Below are 22,592 nucleotides of genomic sequence, written 5' to 3' on the forward strand. Positions count from 1 at the left end.
GTAGGAGCTGGCCTGTTTAACCCAAATACACCAACACAAAACCCAAAACATCTCAACAAAAACTTTTCCTGACAACGATGATATATCGTGGTTAGATTCATGCCCAGAATGTCTTTGCTTTTGACAATTTGGGATTGTTTCATCAGGGTCTTCCCCTTGGGCCTCTCCTTGCTCCTCCCCCCTTCCCCAAAAACTGTGGGAGAAAATGCAGGGCTGGCTTAGGAGTTTCTCCTCCTAAGTCATAACAAGAGATAGAAAGACTTAAAAACTGATTGTGGAGGGTGGCTGTCTCCTTTCCTCTTCATAGCATTCTGCTGGGAGTCGCTTGTGAATGCGCAAGGGTACCAGGGTGGAATTGATACAGGCTTTGTCTAGTTTAGTTTATCCTCCACCCAGGGAGAAAGATGCATGCATGAGGTGTGTGTGAGTGCCCTGTCTCCATTTCGAATAGGTGGTGTTGGAGGGAGAGTAACAGAAAATAAATTAAGAAACAGAAATAAAGATTTAGGAAGTATTGTGAAGTATGTTACCTTAATCCCCGCTGCACTGCTAAAATAGAGACGAGTCTGGGAATTTCATGGAGAAATTCCAGAAGTCTTGGAGAAGGTTCATGTATTCCCGCAAAGCCAGGGTGGTGGGGCTGCCAATAACACAAACCGTACAAGCTTGGAGTCCCTTCTGGGTTGAAGGAAGAAAGACTAGAGCACTGATTTCCCATTGGGAGTGTGTGAGGTATTTCTCAGGCTTACTGGGGTGACTGAAGTTACACTGACTGCTTTTTAAGTACATCTTAAACTATTAGTATACTTTTGAAAAGGAGAAAATTGACACTTTTATGGCTAATGTTTAGGGAAACATTTCTTCAAGACTGGGCAAGGTGGGCAGCAGCTTCTGTAATTTTATGTTCTGTTTTGTTCATTTTTCGTGATGGTAAATGAAGTTTGCATATAAAAATTGTTTGGGAAAATTACAAAAATTATATAGAACTAATCCTATCTTACCCCCTGTAATTTCAGTTTATGCTTATTTTATGGCTTTGAATTCTTTTTTTTTTTCGTTCTGCACAATTTGGCATATGCAGTTGAAAATGAATCCTAGGTATATTAGCTTACATGGAAAATAGGAAGTTAGCAGAATACTTTAATCTTAGCTCATTCTTACCCCATTTCATGCAGGTTCTTGGTTTTGGCTGAATTAAGACAGACATATAATTCCTTCGTTTCTATTCCTTGTAACCACTACATTCACTCTTTGTTTTCTTGTCTTGCAGAACGAGCCTCTGACTTCAAGTTATCATGGATACCCAGCAAGAGACAATCAAGTAAGAGTCTGACTGCAGTAAATGTGTGTGCGTGCATCTCTGTACACTTATGGATGTTTTGTCCGACAGCTTCCTGGCTGTCTTGTTATGGAGTGGAAATTGTTTTGTTCTATTGTGGAATGCTTGTAGAGATATATGTAGTAAATTGAATGTTTTTTTAATGGCCTCCAGCAGTATGTGGCAACGTGCCTGGCAAGGGGGTTAAACATCATCCACATTACCAAAGGCTTAGGATATTCTTTATTCTTAAAAACATTGTAACTTAAAATCCCCATCCTAAGCTCCCACTGTATCTCCTCAGTGTTAATGAATGTAGATGTTCAGTGCCAGTGCATGCTTGGCTCTGTTTTATACTTATTGCATAGCATCTGGGGAAGCAGAACAACACTGAAGTTTTGTGAGAGTCTGCTTTGCTGGTGGAGTAGGGAATGACACTTGTCTTGCCTTCCTTTCAAGTCCTGGAGGGCCCCTGCCCCTTGCTCTTATTTGGGATGTTCTCCTTCTACAGCAGTAAAAATTATACTGTTCAGTGTATTGTATCTGTAAGCAGAAGACAGAGAAATCCCAGATGATGAATTTGTGCAACGGAAGGAGGAGATGCTTTGGAACAAATGAAATTTAATGGGTTGTAAGATACAACCATCACACATTAAATCTCCTTTCTTAGGATGAAGTTTTTTTCAGTGTTCTGCAGCGTAACAGGAAATTAATATGCACGGAAAATCAATAATGCAGCACACTTCAGTAATGAGCAAATAACAAAACCAAAATCAGATTCTTTAATACTCTTAGGTACTGCTGTATAAAGAAAGCGATTTTCATCATATCTTGATGAGGCCTGGGTATATGCAGCAACAGCATAACGGGAGATGTTTTTATGAAGTGCAGCATAGTGCAGCCTCAGCAATTGAAGAGCTCGAATCTTTGGTGCTTGTAATGTGTGTATGGATTTCCATATAGGAGCAAATTATTCAGAATGTCTACTGAGATATATTAAACTGTTAACCAGCACGAATAAATATTACACGCTGGGATGCTGTGGGAATTGTGTTCCTACTCTATCCAGGCTGAGTAAGGTATGCTCAGTTGAGAGGCAGAGCCAGTCCCAGATCCTTAAAGCTGGTTTTGGCTTTTCCATTCTGGTAGTACCCTCTGCACCCTACTTTTATGCTTCACTGTACTTACCCATTTGGGGCTGTTTTCAGTTGTCTTTGGATATTTCATTTTGGTGACTTACCAGTATGTCCCGCTTCACAGGTTTCCTCTTTCTCATCCCTTAATAACTCTTTTGATTTGAAAGTCCAGAACTGCTGTTGCTGGCAGGTCACTAGATCAGCAGAAATGGGCATGGGAAGCTGTACAGCAGCCAGGGTGTGAAATGAGAATTACACTCTGGGCAACCCTGGAGAGCTCTGTATGGGTCAGCACAGGAAGTAATGTATATTAGCCAGTATGCATATGTATTTCACATGGCAAATAGCTTTATGGAAATTTCTTAGTGGACAAACAGCTTCAGTTTAACTCGAGTGTTTTCATTTTAGCAAATACTTGTAAAAATCTTTTTTGGCTGTTTTTTTTTTTTTTTTCCTGCTCTCGGTAACATCTTGATTTGTGTTAAGTGTTTGTCCTTCTGTCCTGCTTTTGGGCCTGAAGCAGCTTAAATTCAGGTCTGGTTTTCACTAATGAGGTTTCAAGGCTTTTAGCTAATCTGATTGGGAGCCTCTAACATGATAGCAGCAGAGAAAGAAGTCCTCTGTTGCCACAGACTGGGGCTGGTGTTGGGGAGACAGCAATGGCTGATCCATCACCTGCCTTTCTGCACTGGAGAAGGAGGAAGGAAGTGGTATGGGAATGTGTGTAGCAATCCTGACCCTGTAAGAAAGCAATGATGAGATTCAGGAGCAATTGTGTCATATTTCCTCAGATTAGGAACTGGATTTGAGCTGGTGAGTATAAGTCTCTGTATCTTGCTCTTTCCCATTGCAGTTCTTTATTGTAAATACTTGGACTGTGCTTTTTACCACAATGTTTTCCTTAGCAGTAGCAGCAAAGCAGAGCTTTATTTTCAGGGCATCTTGTCGTGTGACCACAGCAGTCCTGCTAGAAATTCTGTGGATGTAACTTGCCATTTCTTTCACCGTATGTAGCATCCTACCTCTTTGTTTGTATATCCTTTTCGCTCCTTCAAGCTCTAAATGCCATTAATTGCTGGCTACAAACCTTTCACTATGCTGTTTTTACACCCTCTAGTGGTTAAATCATACCCAGATGTTCCAGATTATTGTAGTTTTTCTTCCTGCCAGTGAAAATACGTGATTGATTTGAGTCCTTGCTTTAGCCATTTGGGAATGCTTAGGTCTACAGTATGAAGTTTATTTTGTATCCTTTCCCAAATATTTAAGCATTCTGTCATCATCATGCATGGGCAGTAGCACTGAGGCAAATGAAATGGGTTCATGTCGAGGCTATGTTCTTAATTCTGGTGTTATGTGATTGCTTTATGATAATCTAGAGCTTTGTATTGTTGCGCAGCCCCCCTGTTCCTCACTTGCCCTGCCAGAGTGCTTTCCTACTGGACTTTTTGTGGTGACAGGGCTCAGGGAGCACATGTACTAAATCGTTACGGTGTAAGTTTGCCTAAAAAGAGAAGGCTTTGTTGCCGAAGTGTTGCGCTACTAGGGCTACGTTACTGCCATGTAAGGAGCTGGAGAGCTCTCTGGGACTGTTGTCAGCTCTTCAAGGTTTGTTCTGTGGATGTCTAATGCACATACAGGAATGGCAGGATGCCCCTCCTTTTCCCTAGAGCTAGGCTGATGGCAGGAATGAATCCCTCAGTAAAGGGAAAATACGGGAAGCGTTAGTGTAACATTGTTAACCAAGATGAGAACCAAGTCCTTTGGTGAAGAGAGCTTATTCCCTGGGGACTATTCAGTGCTTTATCCCTCCGTTGGGCCTGCCAACAAAATGGTGTTTCTTTTTTTGTAACATGAGCGCCTGCCTAAAATGCAGTGAACCAAGACTTCCTTGCTTCATTTCCCAAGCTGTGACAAACAGCTCTGAGGTACTCTGAGTTCGTCTCAACATGGAAGATGACTGGTACAGCTATACTGATGTAACTTTTACATATAGACAAACTCATCCAGAATAAATACTCTGCTTCCAGAAAGCTATTCCATGCTAACTGTGGCAGCTTGTTTTATAGATAGCCAAGGCCTATGTCATATTGCTCTAGTGCTTTTCATGTCGAAATGTATTAGACATGATATTTGAAATTTGTTTGAGTGCTGAATACTGGCACGTCTGTGGCAGAATTTGGCAGCTGAACAGAATAATTTTTTTCCCCAACAGGAAGCAAAATGAGCAAGAACACCTTGTTTAGCTGCCACTAAAGGGAAGAGAGGAGGAGAGAGAGTTTATGGAAGCAGGAGGTAATTGCACACACCAGAACTGGGTCAGGATGTTAGAGCTATTACACCTCTTCTGTTATGGAAAGTGATCCTCAGCTATCACAACGGGTTAGGATGTTGGTTTGAAGCCTCTTTTAAAAGCTTGTACTTATGTGAGTACAATTCTTAAATCAAACTGGGCCATTGGCTCGGTACTAATGTGGTGGAAACATCGTTACCTATCATGAGTGACATTTCCTTGAACAGCTTAATTTTGGTGGATGTTTTTCCATCTGAGCACTCACCAGGCCTGACCTGTTGTTCTCCTGTATGTAGATGAGACTGCAGCCCAAGGTAGCGTGGGTGCCCATGGCAACTGCTAGGAACAGCTTTATCACTATCCCCTCTGTGTGAGTTCAAGCTTAAGGTGAAATGATGTTAAATCCTCTCCAATTGTCAGCCTGTTCCCCTGGGTCTTTACTCACTTGCTGCTTTGGAGTATCTGTTGGGGCATGGTAGGCAGCAGCGTGCTGTGTGCACTTCCCTCCCAGGGGCTGCGAGCTAGTCTGGGTGAACGGCGGCAGCATCAGTCTGTGAGAACAGGAAGCCTCCCCTGTTGCTTTTTTTTCCCCGTTTGTTTTCTTTGCCCAGTCCCCTGTGTGTCCCCCCTGATGTGGGGAGTTTAGCAAGGAAGCCCTTCATCCTGAGATGTGAAGAGTGTGCGTGAGCTCCCGTGGGGAGGCAGGACAGCAGGTCACTGGGCTTCCTGTTGGAGCTGGCTGCACAGAGGCACTGCTGCTCCCATTGGTGGCTGCTCCTGTCAGTGGTCTCTCTGCAGTGAGCAACAGGGATCTATCTCAGCAAAGTTCAGAGGTGAAAACCTCTGTCCTTTCATCTGTGTGGTCTGAGGCTCCTTCATCTATCTTCCTCTTCCCCATCATGTGGGTGAAGCGTGAATTTGGGGATATTGCTGTAACTTGATTAGCAGCTGAGTGGTTCAGTCTGGATTAGAATATCCACAAAAATATCTGGGTTTAGCATTAACAGACTGAGATGATCCTGTCATAAAACAAATAAAAATGACCTGGAGGAAAATGGTTTGGCCACTTGTTTGTTTTTATTTGTACCACGATAGCACCAGCCACAGTCTCTCCAGTGCCCTACTTTGTCGGTCTCAGAACAAAGACTCCCTGTCTCAAGAGTTTAAATCTGTAAGTAGTGTTCCTGAAAAGCATTTTGGTTTTTAATTTGTTTTCCTGCTTGTAACTGACCATGAAAATAAACCCTCTGGTCTGAGTATGCTAACTGGCTCAGTAACCAGTGAGATGGTGGCAGTGGAAGTGTTAAGTTATTCAGGAGCTAGAAAGGGGAGATGTTTATGGGTTTTTGGTTTGTTGCTTACACTTCTGGTTTGAATAGAGTGTATTTAATGTAAATGCTTAAACTGAGGGACAGAGGGAGGGAGGAAGGCCTTAAATAAAATTTTAAGTTTAGTCCTTGAGTGAATAGCCAGGACAAAGATCAGGAAGTGTCTGAGGTCCTCCATATAAAATGGAGAAGACCAGGCTAGGTGTTCCTGGTGCTTCTGAGAAGTGCCTCTTTGCTTGAAAGCAAACAACCCAAAATTTGGGATGGGACCAAGCTAATGAGGGCTGGCTGTTCTAAACATCTTCCTTATGTTTAAAATGAGGTGAATTAGAGTTAAGACTGCCAAATCTACTGCTTCCTGGCTTCCATGGCCTCTCTTCAGGCAAGCAGTGAGATGTTTCCACTCTGTACTAGACAGGACCAAAGAGATGTTCTGTTACTGACCTAACTGCAGTGTCCCATCAAAAATAATGAGCTTGACTTTAGAGAATGTGGTCTGGGCAAAAATGTCCAGTGTATTCAGGAGATGGGAAGCATCTGTGAGGCAGCTGCATGCGGAGAGGTTCAAGGGTGTCTAGTGGGGTAACTGCTGGGGAGGTACCATTTAGCACCTCAGCTGTGAAGGATATGGGACAGTTGAGATGTGTTATGGAAAGGCATTCAACACTGCAGGAGGGAAGGAATTTGAGAAATCCTTTACCGGATTGCATCCAGCACTGTTTATAACTCTCAGCACATTCAGAAGGTAAAAAAGTGTTGACAGAGTGGAGAGAGTTAAGTGAAAAAAAATCAATGTAACTCATGATATCTGAGAAGGAAAATGGAGAGCAGAGTGTTCAGCTAAAAACTGAAGGAAGAGTTGGTTACAAACTGAAGTTCAAACAATCAGGGATGAGTTGGAAGAGGAAAAGTAAGATCCACTGAGACTGATCTAGTAATACTCTGAATCCAGAACTGTCTTGGTAAGACACTTGGTTGATTGCTTGAAGCGCGAAGAATTGTTTCCTTGTTTTCTCAAGCCCAAACTACATCCCTAAGAAACTGCAGGAAGGATTCAGGAATTGGGATTAGAAAAAAAATGTAAGGCATACCCCACTAAATACTGATCCCGTTATAAACCTGCATTCTCAGATTTCACTCCGAAGTAAGTTGCTGTGCTAATGTTGGGCACATTTTCCCTCAAATCTCTCCGTTTAGCTTCTTTCCTACCATTAAAACCCTTAAATAATACAGGAAGCACAGTCTCTTGCAGTTGATACCAGGCTTGCAAACAGAGCACTCTGGCCATATTTTTATTTCCCTTTTCCCTCATGTCGGCTGCCTTTCTAGCCTCTCTGAATACAAGGCAGGGAATCCTTTCTTCACAGAACCTGGAATACCTTTCAAAAACACCTTTGGCGACTTGGTGTCTCGCTGTTACTCAATAACAAGAGAGAAACAAAATAACCACGTGGAGGAAAAGTTGCATGAGAAGTTAAGGAGGAGCCATCTAATTCAGATGTGTGGGAAGACTTCCTGACAATAAGCTCCTTCGGCCCTATAAAGAGCTTCTCAAGGGAAGAAACGATTACCTTGCTGATGAATAGTCCGGCCAAAGCTCAGGGGTTGTAAGGCGTTGGCAGGAAATAGGCTGGGTGATGTAATACAAATTCCTTTCATGTTTGATTCAAGCAATTTCTCATCTCTGCTTGGGGTTAAAGAGAGGAGATGTGAGTCATCCTTCTTGGGAGAGGACCAGGAGACCACTTTTTCTCCTGCGATGTACTTTTTGACCATTGAAGTATTACCCAATGTCTGCAGGAGTCTTGGAGACTCCCAGACCCCTCAGTTATTTTGGCATGAGGGACGGCATCTTGTTTAGATTTCCCCTTTTGAATGATTATAGGAGTGCTAGAGAGTGTGGCACATGTGTTAGAAGTAGCCTGTAAAATGATCGGTTGGAGGACCAAAACCAAACGGTGTAGAGGAAACAGCCTGTTGATGGATATTATATCCTACTGAGGATGTGAAAGTGGCTATTCTGGGTCTGACAGAAGGTCTCTGCCTTTCAGTGTTCTGGCTTTGACTGTGTTTAACAGCAAGTACCTAAAGCAGAGGGAGCAGCGCCAGGATTTGGTGATACTTCCCTTCCTCCATACTCTTGAAGCAGTCCCGTGGCCTTGGGATTTCCTGGCTATAGGTTTTTAATTTTTTTTTTAAGTCACCTGTGATAGTTTTTTGTTTATTGAATTTGTCTAAATGGTTTTTGAGCTTATCTAAATGTTTGGCATCTGCAACATCCTGTGGCAATGAGTCTCCCTCTTTAGGTGTGTTTTATGGGGAAAAAAGTTATGCGCACAGTGAACTTCAAACTAAAGTGGTTTTAAAGCTTTCAGGTGAGGGGGGCTTGGGGTCCTCAGCTTGCACAGCTGCAGTTATTGCATGGGTGAGGATTTTTGTCTTTAACTGGGAAAAAAACCAACAAAACCAAATCAACCAAAAAACCAGAAGAAAATGTAAATAATTTGTGTGCATTTAGTATTTTTTTCCCTGAACGATTCTAATCGCTTTGCAAAAGTTACTTCTAGATACCCGTAAATGAGCGTGCGTGTTGCAGATGGGCACGCCGGGTGCTTGAAACGCGCTGCTGCAGCGTGGCAGGGGGCTCAGCTGTTCGGGTTTGGCCATCGCGCACCCGGGAGAGCTCGGAGAGGAGGAGGAGGAGGAGGAGGAGGAGGGTGCCGGGGCGAAGTGTGGCTGCGTGGGACGGCCCCGCTGCGGCCGGGGGCCGGGGCCGCTCTGGCGGCGGGCTGCCAGGAGAGGGCAGCCGGCGCACGGCCAGCGCTCGCCGCCCCGCCCCGCCGGCGCTGGGGCCCGGCCCGGGGCGGCCGCTTCTTCCTCCCCGCAGCGCGCCTCTTAGGTTCTCCCCTGGCACAAGCTTCAGGCCGGCGGTGTAGGGCAGGAAGGGCTAAAGCCGTAGGGAGTGAGGTGGAGGTGGATTCGGCCTCTTGCGCCCCGCAAGCCTTTGGGGGTGACTTCTCTTAAGTTTTTGGAGCGGCGTCTTCGACAAGGGAAGTTTTGTTTAGAGAGCTGGGGAGGGGATGTGTCATTGCCTGAACCCAGCACAGGGAGCATCCAGGGAGGGCTGAGACCGGCCCTTGCCGCCCCTTGACGGGGCCTGCTTAGGCATTTGATTCTTTGAAGAGCACAGAGAAAAAGGTTTTTTGTAATGCAAGTCTTCGCTCTGTTACAAAATGTCTCGGGGTGAGCAGAGCAGAAATACAGGAGGGATGTTTGAGAAGGAATGCTGGTAATGGAGAGTTGCTTTTAGAGGGGAGCCTGAGCTGGCAATCTCTAGTGCTTTCCCGGCTTGAACAGGCTCCTGCCCCAAGCTTGTCTTGTCGAAAGGCGCGTGTGCTGCACAGTGCTGCTGCTTAGAGGGCAGTGCAAGATGGATGCGCTGTTATGGCGAGGGTTCAGGGATGTCCTCCTTCAGGCCTGTACAGGCTGTGCTTAAATGATCGGTTGTCTCCAGTGTGTATTCTGCATATCATGACATCTCACAGCTTTCAAGTGAATGAAGGGAGTGTGTGTGTGTCTGAATAAATACTATTCTTCCTTTTTTTTTTTTTTTTTTTTTTTTTTTAAAGGAGGTTAGAGCTGGTCAGTATAGTTACAGAATCTGGAAAGATGCTGAAAAAGATCAGATGCTTATGGTCAGATTCTTTACTAAAGTAAATTAAGGCAAGAACAGACATACATTGCTATTTTTTAAGGACCAATCATGTCAGATCAATTTAATTTTCTCCTCGACATGGCAGCAGGCCTGGCAGATGGAGAAAGCTACTGGCTTTGGACCTAGTTCCGCATGACCTTTACATAAACTAGGCAGATGAAAGGTGAAATTAAGAAGGGGCTGAGCACCTCATTGGAAAACTGTATTTGGAGTAATTATGTCATGCTTTTCTGTGTATGTGTGTGATCTGGAGTCTTAACATGGTCTGCCCTGGCTGCTCTGCTCTTCTGTACTGTTCATCAAACATCAGGGTAATGAAATAGTGACTGAATATATGTATGTGGAGGGGCTGTGGCAGCCTTTGGAAGGTAGGATTAGATGTCAGAAAGATCACACAGTAAAGTGCAGAAATGGCCTGAAATCCAACAATGTGAAATTAAACAAAACCAAGCTGTATTAACAAAAGGAACTGTATACGCAATATAAAATGGGGAATAGCTGGCTAAGCAGTAATATTAAAGGAAAGATCTGTGGTAATAGGAGATAACAAACTGAGTATGTGGTGCTGTATTTTGTGATCTTGAGAACCTGGAATGCATTTCCAGGTGTGTTGAGTAACTGCAGAAGGTAGATATTCCTCAGACCTCAGCACAGAAAGCAGAGCACTGTACCTAGTTGTAGGCACTTCAGGAAAGATACAGAATCTGGAAAAAGTCCAGGGAACAACAAGAAAAGGAAGTTCAGAGAGCCTGACATAGGAGGAAAGTATTGAGCTTGTTCCTTCTTTAAAAAAAGAAAGAGTAGAGAAGTATGGAGGACGGGGGTTGATTATTTACTATGTCCAGTGAAGGCAGCTTAATTTGCATCAAGGAAGACTTAAACTGGATATTATATGGTAAACCAACGTTTTCTGATTCAATGTAGTGAAGCACTGGAATGGTAATTTAGGGGACTGGAGTTCCTGTTTCTAGGAGTCTGTAATAACAAGTTGGGCAATTCCTGATGGATGTTTGTCTAAACATGCTCTATGCTGCCTCTGAGCACGGAGGACCTCTTGTCTCCCCTGCCCTGTACTTGTCTTATTCTGTGACAGTCAAAACCCAGTTGTTACCATCTACGTAATTCTGTGGCCATATGACTGCTGTTGTCTTGGGCCTTTCTCTTTTTTTTTTTTTGTGTGTGTGTCTAAATTGTAAGATAGGAGGTTCCTCTGCTCCTATATGATCTTAAAAGTGCCAGAGATCCTTTCTTTGTGACAGCTGCCTCATAGCTCTGTTTCTTCCTGAGCTTGCTTATTACTCAAAGGGTGCAGGGTGTTCAGCAGCTCTGAGTCAGTCCTTCCCTCTGTCTCAGAGTAATAACATGTATCATGTATGCACCTTGGAGCTGTTTGATGTCTTGATTTCCCTTTAAGCTCTCTGGCCAGATCTCCATTTCGAGCATACTTAAACGAGAGATTTAAAAAAAAAAAAAAAAATAAACACCTTTTTGCTACCCTACCTGCAACTCCCCTTGCGTGAAGAAAGGACTGAGAGAATTCAGCAGGAGCATTTTCTCAGTCTGGGCAGGGAGCATGTTTCTGCCTGCTTGCAGTTGGGATCTGCTGTGGGAGGGCAGCCTGTGTGTGTTATGCAGAGTACGGTAGCTGCTTCACCACCCCACTCGTGCTGGCCACTTCAGCAGGACCCTGAGTAAATGAATGGGATCGCTTTCTGTTCTGCTGACTTCTGCATGGTGAGTGAGCAGCTCTGCATTGGCTGGGGAAGGATGCTGTGTGCAAGCAGACTACCTCAGCAAGCTAGCTACGCAGATGCTCCCGAGAATAGCTGGTGGATAGAAGATGGTTCCATTCTTCTCAATATTAAGGGAGAGGTATTTCCAGCCGTAGCATAATGTTGCTCAGAGCAGGCATTTGCCAGATGGTTTCAGCTCCCCCGAGGCTTTGGGATGTGAAGGGGAAAGGGCCAGGAACACACTTTTGATTCATTCCATTAGTAGATTAATCGGCACTGTCCTGGCTTAATAAGTCTCTTAGATTTCCCAGTGGAAATGGCACATGTAATTCTGCCCAGGTCACGCTCTGCACACCTGTGTTGAAGCTTTCACAGGAAGAAGCTATGCTGCTGCAGGCAACATCTGCAAAACAAGGCTTGGGAGGGGGGTAGGGTTTTTTTGGTGGGAGAAGTGAGAGAAAATCTTTTTAATAAGTACTGCTAAATAACGCTAGTGGGAGCGAGATGGCTTGTGAGAACATGCTTGAATTCTGCCATTTTGGTGGGGGATGCATTTAAAAATCTTGCAGTGGTAATTTGATTTTTTTCTTTTCCTTTTTTTTTTTCTTTCTCCATTCTGTATTAATTGCTGGCTAGATTGCGTTTGCCAGGAAGTCTATGATTAGAGGACAAGGGTGCTCTTCCTGATAAAGGTCAGAGGCTGCTGTCTCAAGAGGCTGGTGATAAAATGAAGAGAACTGTCTCACCAGTTTTAGCTGAAAACCTGAGCAGATGCTGTGCTGCTATTTACTTGCGGGGTTCCTGTCCCCCATGACCTATCCCTTCCCGCGCTCTTTCTGCAGGCCAGCCAATTGTTGGGGAGTGGATTTAGTTGCTACTGCTGCCCACATAGGAGAAGGTTTGTAGCTCTTAGCAGTTTTAGCAGGAACCTGTGGTTTTTAACTCTTTTGGTGCCTGTGGATTGCAATGAGCTGCACTCTGATGTCACAGCAGCACTGAGCTCTGCTTGCTGCCAGGCCTAATGAAAGTTTACTGATAGGATTATATCTGATGAGACCCATTGAAATTCCTTCACGGTTGGATTTTATTGAGGAGAGACTTCAGGTACTGCCAGCAAAAACATCCTTGCTTTTTCTGATCCATCATTCCCAATATACCTGGAGAGCATGGGCTACCCTTTCTTACAGGTCAAGATGACAGCAGTGGTTAATGTTGGTAACGCTTTGATCGTCATCTCTATTTCTGGGACACCTGTCACCCTGGCTCCTTGCCATGGTCTCCCTAAGCTAAAACAGTGCTCCTCAATTCCAACTGCTTGGAGAACATCTTGTTTTCCAACCATTTATGGCAGCCAGCTCCAATCCTTTGCAGGGTCTGGAGGAAGACTGACAGGGGCCCGAAGGAGTAAATGTCATGAGACTCTGGAGCTTTGTGTTGAAAGCTGAGAGAGAGATATTTTACATCTCACAGTATATGTAGCCGGATTTAGGCTCTTTGGTATTTCCAGTAGAATGGCATTTCAGAACTGGGAGGTGAACTCTGACAGCAGTGTTGTCCCCAGTTGCTGTCAACTTCATCCCAGACAGAACTGCTGTATTTCTTGAGCAGCTGCTGCTGTGGGAAGAGTGCTAGTCTCTGAAATAATTTGAAATATACTGGCATAATAGACAGATAGAGCCAGCCCTGTGAATTTCTCTCAAGAATTAATCTAATCACTGTGTAATATGTTCTTACTGGTCTATCCTACCTAAAGGGCAAACCTAACTACATTAGGCACAATTTGGAGCATTTGATTTCCTTCAGACTTAGAATTAGGATACAGCTGACTATCCATGTACATATTTCGAGGTTTCTGGGCGTCTCTAATCCAGTTTGTAGTGACATTAGCATTAGATAACCATAGCGAGGCCTTTATCTGAAAGGAAACACGCATTCTTCAGGTCACACAAGGATGAAAAAAAGATTGTTCTGGTCACTGTTGCTTTCTGGGAATTTGGGAACAGGGAGGGATTTCATATATTGTTGTTGCTGGTTGCTTTGTTACCAAAGTGAGTAGCTTCTTTAGCGCGTACAGTAGTTGTCAGGTATTATGGCTACACTTCAGAGGTTAAATTTGGATTAAGATAAGATGAGAATGTATTGCATAGGACCTAGGGCACAATAACTGCACGTTGACTGGCCATAGTTACTTCACACCGTTCGTCTCATCTAAACTGAATGTGAGGGAGCTGCTACTCATTCAATTTGTCTGTCTTAGGGACTAGAGGGGTAAGGAAGTTGTAGTCAGTCTCTGAGGGAAGAGTCTAATTTAGCCAGGATTTGATCAGAAAAGGCATCAGAATGGAATTTACAGTACTGGGTGGGGGTTCTTTCATTTGGTTTGGTTTTGGTTGTGGCTTTTTTTTTCTTCTTTTTTTTTGGTCATTGCAGGATGTAGGGAAGGTGGAACAGCCTTAATACAAGCTCAGCTGAAGGTGTTTGAGAGTCACGGTATGTTTGTACCCCACAGACTTCATCAGTGATGCTGAAGACCAGATCTATAGCTGGTCTTCTCCTGTGAGAGGCAAAATCCTCCTTATTCAAGTACGTCAGTTGACACAAGTGCCAAGAAATACATCTGAATTTGTTGGAACATCCCATGTAACAAACTCTGGGTGTTTCCAGTACTCACTGCATGTGAGATCCGCAGAATGGCAAAATCCCTATTGAAATGGCCCTATTAAAAGATATAGGTAGGTATCTACCCACATGCCTTCTTGAAGGTCCCATATTAAATATATACACTAAAAAGACTTTGAAGAATGGACTATCCTTTGCTTATAAAGCAGGAAACAAGTTGTGCAGTTAGTCGTTACATACCCACGCTTTTCTAAATTGTTTTATGCTCGTAATTCCCTGAGGAACTGGTCAGATGGAGCTGTTTGCTGTGACCATGAGAATAATCGTTAGATGGTATAGTTATGGCGCAGGTATGGTTAAGGACCGCTTTGCTCAGAATGAGATCAGAAGAAGAATTGCTTTTCTGACAGCTGACCTTTGCTGATCATTGTGAATTGAAGTTGGGGATATTGTATTTTATAACTAAATTTTTCCAGTAGCATTTCTATCCTCTAGAAATCTTCCTCTATATTTTATATCTATTTATGCCTCTTGTCTTATGCTTTATTAACGTCTTTTACATTTGAACAGTCTGCTCTTCCCTTGTGTGGTTTGACAACTGCCAATACCCCTGTTGAAATATTTTGCTTTTAGTTCCGTTAATGGCGAGTTCGCCTGGATTTTCTTACTAGCATTACGTAATGGAAGTATCTGCAGTCCCCTGACACGTGTGTTTGATCTCTTTCCATCCATCCTTACTTATCACAGGTTGATGTGTGTTCCACCAAAGTCTTTTCACAATTTTGTTTTGTTGTTCCTCAGGAGATGTCTTCTGGTGTTTATTGGTGTTACCTTTTCATTAGCCAGAGTCATTTCTTTCTTCTTCGCTGATTATATACTTGTGCCATTTCTCATTTTGAGGCTGTATTTCAGTCATTCAGTTAGCAAAAAAAAAAAAATCACAGACTGAAGATATTTTGTCTTCATTAGGTACATAAGGCTTCTAGGTAATGTTGCAGATTATTTTTCTTCTCAGAGGGTCAAATGGAAGAATGTTATTTGAATAAAAAGAAATAAAGCAGCTGTGACAATAAGGATAAAAAGATGTGCACAATGTGGTATTTGTTAAGCTGTTTTCTTCCCTCTCGTAGGTGTATTTGCAATCTACTTCTGTGGTTTATTAGTCTTTGAGTCTTTCTAAGTTGGAGAGAATGCATTTTATACTCTTAAAAAGGGATGTTAAAACCCAGTCTTCAAACTAAGCAATACAGGATAGAATTTTATTCCTATATCTAGCAAATTTACTATCCCAGGATTTGTAAACTGCTTTCTACAGTGTAGTAAATTAGATCTCAGCAGTACAGGGCCTATGTAGATAAATATAGTAGCCATTATGCTTTGATATAGTTGTATTGCCTAGGAAATTACTACTGTTATTGAAAAGGAATTTGCTCAGGGCAAGAGGGTATCCATTACTTCCTGAATAACTTGCTAACATTGTTAACCTTCCTTTGCACAAACCAGCCAGAAGGAGCCCCTTTCTGCAGGATGGTATTGTTTTCCATCTGTATTCCTCTTTTTATCAGCAGCAGGCCTAAGCCAAAGTTTCAGCATATTAATAAACCACTGTGTGGTCCAGGGAAGAGAGCTACACCCTGTCTTTTCCTCTCCTCACTGCTGCAATACTCTCATCTTCATATTCTTTCTTAATTTGCTGGGTTGTTGCCGTGCTGATGAATCGCTGATGTGGTACACCCACTTGATGTGGTACACCCACTTGATGTGGTAAGCATGGAGACAAAAAATGGTTAATGATGGTGTAGCTCCATTGATGAAGTATTTGAAGCAGTTCCTCTCTTGCCACCCAAAGTCTCACACCTTCAACAGGATAACACTTGGGTGCCATCAGTTCATCCTTTGGTATAGTTTCCCTTGTGGACTGTAAAGAGAAGAGTTGTTGAGGTAGGAACATCTAAATGTTTGCGTGCTCTTGAATGCTTAACTTGGAATGCTCTGGCTTCACAACTTAGTTTTGTTGATGTGGATGTTGTTGATTTTAATTTAAAAGTGTATTTTTGTCTGGGAACACATTTTCAGCAAAGGACCTTTCCTAGTGACTGAGCCTTCCAGAATACTGCTCTTGAGTGTACTTGTGAGGACAAAAAAATCCCAAACAAAGTCTTAAAAGCCCTTCTTGGTACCCATTTCCTTCCCCCCCACCCTGCCCGTACTTGAACGATTAGCCTGTGAATTGAGACCTTCTGAAGTTTATTTAAGGACTTAAATTTAATTACTATGTGAAGTCAGTAACAGGACAGTCCCTGAAAATTGTTGGTTTTGTTTGCATGTCAAGGTGTTTTATTGTTTCAGGCTTTCTGCTTTTTGTGGAAGATAAACTAGCCCTTGATAGTTTGCTTTTAAATAAGTAATCTCTTTTCAGAAGCCTCTTGCTCCGCAGCTGAACCGTACCTGCAGGAGAGAGAATAGGGAATCCAGTTTTCCAGTAATGAAATGGGTTGCTTTATAACAAAATGGCTTTTTTTTTTCTTGTAATATGCCAATGTTTGGCTTATTTGCTTGGCAAAATATCTAAAAGGGATTGTGGTATTTTTCTGGGTGATTTATTGTGCGTGCTTTGTATTCTTGCTTCCTTTCACAAACAGGATAATGCAGAAAGAGGCTTCCTGGAGTCCTTTTGGATATTGAGAGGAAATCTACCTTGTGGTTCAGAAATTCTGATAATCAGAGATAATGCCAGGATCCTGAGCAGAGGGAGTCTTTGCAAATGTGCAGTACTCTGCCACCAGGGTAGTCTCCAGTGGCACCCAAAGGAGTAAACCAACCTCAAAGAAGATCCTCTTATCTCCATAGGAACTGGATGTGTGCTCAGGGCTGCTGCCTTTGCCTCTCCCCAGATAGCTCCCAGCCTCATCTCTAATCTTCTTAAACAAACAAACAAACAACAACAACAAAAAACCCAAACAAAAAACCCCAAACAAAACAAAAATCAACCAACCAAACCAAATACAGACAGACACAAGGCATACCCAAACCTCACAACTAAGCAGGAGTCTGATTCCCCTGTTCTCTTGCCGGGACGTTCTGCCAGAGTCAGAAAGTAGCCGCTGAGTTGGAGAAACTTCCCTCTGAGCACTGCAGAGCACATCTCCCTTCCCGTCTCCAGGCAGACCTTTTGTAGATGGTTCTTGAAATGTTTATTGTGGTGGGACAATGATTGAGTCTTCATCCTCAGTCAGAATCCAGCTTCTGCATAAAATGTGAAAGCTCGGTTTGGCTTTTGGCTGTGAGAGGAACTGTTTTCCTTTGGTTTGAAATTAAATTTCCCTCTTCAACCTGCCCCAACCTCAGAGTACCTCCCTTCCCACTTTTCAGCCAAGGAAAACTGCACATAGATTCAACAGGACTTATTAGCAGTAAAAGAATTTCATTTTATTTTAGAGTTCAAGCTCTTTTTAAAAACTATTTTATGGTTTTGTTTTACAGGAGAGATTGCCAAGAAGCCTTATTAAACATCACGAGTAGATATTTTTATGATCACTATTTTTCATTCATGTATCCCAACACTCTCCCAGGTGTGTTCAGGTGCACAATTTAATTCGCGTTCCCCTACCTGTAGGCCTTCTACCTGTATCTTTGTTCTGCAAACCTCCCATTATCAGACCCCACTTCATTTTTTGCTTTGCTCAGCATTGGGATGTTATTTTAGCTCTCATTAGTGGAAGAATTCCAACCTGGGTGCTTCTAGGAAAATTCAGATGCTGCAAAAATTGGTATTGGTGGCTTCACTGGTAACACTGCTTTCCTGATGAAGTCTTCTGGTGTTGACAGAGGTATAATCTTTTGGCCAAGCTTAGCTAACAGCAGCAGGGCTTTAATAATATGGGCTCCAACAAACACCTGCATTCGGGGATGTCATTGCATCACAGTTGTACTTTTGGCCTTACAGCAGGTTTAATGTTAGTACTGTCATCAGGGCTTATTAGAGCTGCAAATGCAGGTAGTGCAGTTTGATGCAGACTGTAGGCCTTTGAGTGTCCACACCTGAATACGTTCACAGCTGTAGTTTGGTTACAACCCACTTGTTATCTGGTTACATCCCTTCTGTTTGTAAGCTCAGGCTAGATAAAGAGGACTACAGTGCTGTTTGGGTAGCTGTTGGAACATCTTCCTTAGTTACTGCTGGAATGGAAAGCATTTCGTTATCACAGACTGCAACAGCTGACTGTTCTCCAAATATAGAACAGAAATGTGTATTGAATGCTTTGGCTTTTTCTTCACTATTGGGGAATGTTTCTACCTTTTCCCCACAGTAGCAGGTCAATGCAATTGCTGGGGTTGCTATTCTTGAGAAGCTTTGAAAAAGTCATTATTGTCTTCCAGCTCTAGCTGTGGATTTCGCCTCCTGTCGTTAGGATTCCCTTGTAATATTCTCCCCCTCCCCCTTCCTAATTTCCTTTCTATTTCCTGCTCTCAGCTTTTCTTTTTTTGTCACTTGCTAGAATGTATACAAGTGTTGAAGTGTGGGGATGTGACAGGGAAGCCCAATAAGCAATCTGTCCAGGAAAAAATATGCCAATGTACCTCTGGTCCCACTCAAGTGCTGAGTTTGTACGTAGATACTCTGGTTTGGTCTCTATTCTCCTTGCATATATCCAAATGTGATTGTCACAATCATTTTTACCTAAGTTACTGCCAATTTCTGCTTTTACAATTGATTGCTCTTTCCTCTCAAGATGGAATCTAATATGGAATTGCCTGTTTTCAATGGAACACTTCTTGAACTAAGAAATTGTTTTCTGTAATTTAGAAATTTCGAGGGTGTTCTTTGGCATTAGCCCCCCGATGCCTCCCGCAAGTGTTGCTCCATTTGAAATTCCTGGCGATCAGATGGTTTTTTTCCTTTGTTATGAAGAGTTGCTTAGCAAGCCATTCATCCTGTATGCTATCTAATGTGATTTCAGTAGTGTGTAGCAGACACACCAGCTCGTACCCTGTCTTGAGTTTTATCTGCTAGAATGTTAATCCATGAGCATTTGAAATCATATGCCTCTGAGACACAATCAGCTAGAAACAGATAACGTCAGCTTGAAACTGTGCCATACCTACTCCCCATTTGCCCACTCAGATCTTTCCTAAATAGGTTAGAACTTTTTGTAAATGATTTTTTTAAGCATTTGGCTTATTTGAAACTTATATACCAGCAGTATTTTTGGGTTGAATTTATGCACATAACTGAGCAGCCACAATTCTTATAAATTAAGGCTTTTGATACTGGTACAGAAGTAGGTAGATTTTTTTTTTCCTGTTTTACCAGTGCCTCTTATTTTGCCAAATACCTTGATATAATACAAAATAAGTGCTTACTTGCTCTCTTTTTTCGCTGTCCCCTTTTGTTGTTTGCTAACACCTTCCTTACCTCTCTAGGAAGCACTAATATCTTTGCAGACTGCTTTCTTCCCCTTTCACTTTGGTTTACACAACAGCCTCCCATCAGAGAAGAGGGACCAATGTTTCACTAGGCTACAGCTCTCTGAATGTTTTTCTCTTAGCCTGGTATATATTATTTTTTTTCTTTCTGCTTTTAATCCTTTTTGGGATTAAACAGGAAAGATCCCTAAGAGATCATGTGTATTTCTACACTCAGCAGCCTTCCAAGTTCCCTGACATACATCCTGTAAAGCACTGTTGTTAGGATTAAGACAAAGCATTTGCAGGGGATCCTAGCTACCTGTTTCAGAAGCCTTAATCATGTCTGTCTGTTTTTCTGGAATTAGACTCATTAACATACTGTTGTCCTCTTACTACTTACAGAATATTTTGTGTTTTGTTAGGATAAATTTTCCAGAAAAAAAGAATGTTTTCTATTGATACCTTTTACATGCCAGCTAATGTAGTTGAAAATCTATATAACCTGAATAAAAGCTTAAAGAAGGCCTAATAGCTCATCTGGTTCTTTTTCTCCCCATATAATTATATTGGCAAAGTAACTCTTTCTTGCTTATAATCTGAGGCTAGCATGGTTACTCCACTGCCACCAGTGCTGTCTGCAAGTGTGGATGGTCTTGGGCGTACACTTCATCATCATCTTGGTGTTGGTTTGAACCTCTGGGCAGCAGCAGCAGCTCTGTTGAATCAGAGCGGTGGTGCCTCTAGAGGCATCCTGCAGCATCGTTTCCTGACTGGTTGGGTACTCCTCTTGCTGCTTAGGAATATTGAGTGTTGAGAAACCTGCTCTTGCAGTTCATCAAAAAGTGCTCCAGGAGGAGGGTATTTCATCACCAGAAGTCTGCTGCTCTCAGTAGTCTTCCCATATACCTTCCATGGAGAGGTGGTGGCCTAGTAGCAACAGTGGCAGATGAATTTCAAGTCAGTATTTGGATGATTTGAGGAGGGTTCATAGGTCTTGTTTTGCTTTGGAGATTAAATGCAACCTGTCCAGCTGTGGAGTTGCTGGCATGATTTGTAATGAGTCCCAGTTGTCGAAATTAAAGAACAGCCTTATTCTTAAAGTTTCTCTTTTTCTCTTCCATGGAAGAGTAGCCTAAAGGATGAGAAAGCCTGGGGAAGAAGGGGGAGAATTCCCCCCCCCCTTTTTTTTGTTTTTAATCTGGAGCTTGTTGGTCACTCTTCAGCTTAGATTTAGGCACTCATCTTTTTCAAGTCTTTTATGGAAATATATATTAAGTAGGATTTATTTGGGTTTGCTCACCTAGTCCACATGTCTTCTCACTTTCTTCTCTGCATACAAGGAATCTTAGCTTTCATTAAAATGATAATAAGATCATTTTTGGATCAGGATTCTGGATCAGAAGAAAATCTTGAAAATGTCATCAGAGTTACTTGAAAATGTCATCAGAGTTACTTCGTGCAGAAGTGCCTGCCTGGATCTACAGGCTGGCTGAACTGGTAGCTACCACTGGTGCGACTCTGCTGCTGAAATGTTAACTGAAGTGTCTAACTCTGATGCAAATGTCAGCATTGCCACTGTTTCACTCCTCTTGGAGCATTTGAGAACAGGTTTATGAATCACATGCTTTTCTCTTTGGAGATGGTGGTGCATAGGCTTTGGTACAGTAAGTGATTTTCAGCAACGTTGCTTTTCACCCTCTTGACCTGACCCATCATGCCAAAAGGTGAGAACAGATGGGAGTCCCGAGAGATGCTGCAGTTGAACAACCCTGTGAGCTTCCTGAATTGGGGCTCCTGCTCCTTCCCCTGAGCAAGCAGGGCTTGTGTCTTCCTGGCTGGAAACCTCTGAGCAGCTTTCTGCCTGTCTCTAACGAGCGTGTCCCCATGGCTGCTATAGCAGGTCATGACAATAAGCCTTCTCTCTAGGTTTATGTGTGGGACCACAATGACAGTCATGCATTTCCTTAGAGCATACCATGTGTTTGTGCCTGTACCTGGGACAAGCCTGGCCCCCGCAGGGTGTGTTTGCAGCTTGCTGAAGGCGAGGGGAGCCTGCGGAGTGCGGAGCGTACCTGGGATGTCTGCTGGGATGTCTGCGCTCGCTGCAATGGGGAGGCACATCAGTTTGTTGCCCTGTAGATAGGGCTGGACTTGTGGGTGGAGCAGGGCAGGCCCCATAGCTGCTTGCTTTGCTCCCAGCCCGCTGGAATCTGTAAGTAAAGGGAGTAGAGGTGATATGTGAAAGAGCACCATTTCTATATCTTTAGCTGAGATAAAAATATTTCTTCAAAACTCATTTCCAAGGAGACCAATGCCTCAATGAAAACATGATTTTTTTTTTTTTTTAAATCCCCCTCCCCATTTGAGAAGAGGCCAATTTTAACTTAGCATTTGGAGCCCAGCGAGGGAAGTCGTTTCTTCATTTTGAGGTGGGAAGGGAAGGGGGCGAGAAACCCGTTTTCCTGGTTTGGAAGAGCGTTTTAACTGATTAATGAGATGAGAGGTGACACTTGTCCTGTGGCATCAGGCATGGGGGATGGGACGAGGATTCGCTTGTGCAGGGAAGGGCTTGCTGGAGCTTGTCAAGGTAGCTGGGGCGAGAGTGTCTTTTACTCAAGCGTGCCTTTGCTGGGGCTGCTGCCCCACCAGCAGAGCTTTGCAAACCTGAAATTGGAGAGCAGGCTGGGAGTGCGAGGCTTCGAGAGGGTGCTTGCCCCAGTCAGACTTGGGGGGAAGATGCCTCTGGGCAAGTGGGAATCCGATACACTTGGAGGAACCAGAGCCAGCTGCTGCTTTCCCTTTAGCAATATGCAAGTCTGTAAAATACTCATGCAGAGCCACCTGCGAAAGCAGATTAACCCCTTTATCTGTGAGTCGCTTGTCTTCCTCAGCTTACGCTGATGGTGGTTGTTCCTTCTGCGGGAGCTCCGGGGTGGCTGGCACATCACAGATTTTCTTCTTAGCTTCAGGATTCCCATAGTTGGGCTCCCCAGTGCCTGTCAGTGGTTAATGATTAAATACAGCTACTGAATTGTAACTGA

General features: G+C 43.2%; 1 protein-coding gene across 9 annotated transcripts in view; it reads left to right on the forward strand.

The window, feature by feature from the left end:
- The window catches only part of RBFOX2 (RNA binding fox-1 homolog 2), a 174,393-nt gene that overhangs the window by 35,369 nt on the left and 116,432 nt on the right, over positions 1–22,592 (forward strand). For all 9 annotated transcript variants that reach the window (XR_008576112.1, XR_008576118.1, XR_008576120.1 and 6 more), the window contains exon 2: positions 1,271–1,321. Coding sequence is in view for 5 of the 9 variants with exons in the window: in XM_054818483.1 (XP_054674458.1) it covers positions 1,271–1,321 (51 nt within the window). In the remaining 4 variants the exon portion in view is untranslated. The remainder of the gene's footprint in view (positions 1–1,270; positions 1,322–22,592) is intronic.

The sequence above is a fragment of the Grus americana genome, chromosome 1 (assembly GCF_028858705.1).
Source record: "Grus americana isolate bGruAme1 chromosome 1, bGruAme1.mat, whole genome shotgun sequence".
In the NCBI taxonomy this organism is placed as follows: Eukaryota; Metazoa; Chordata; class Aves; order Gruiformes; family Gruidae; genus Grus; species Grus americana.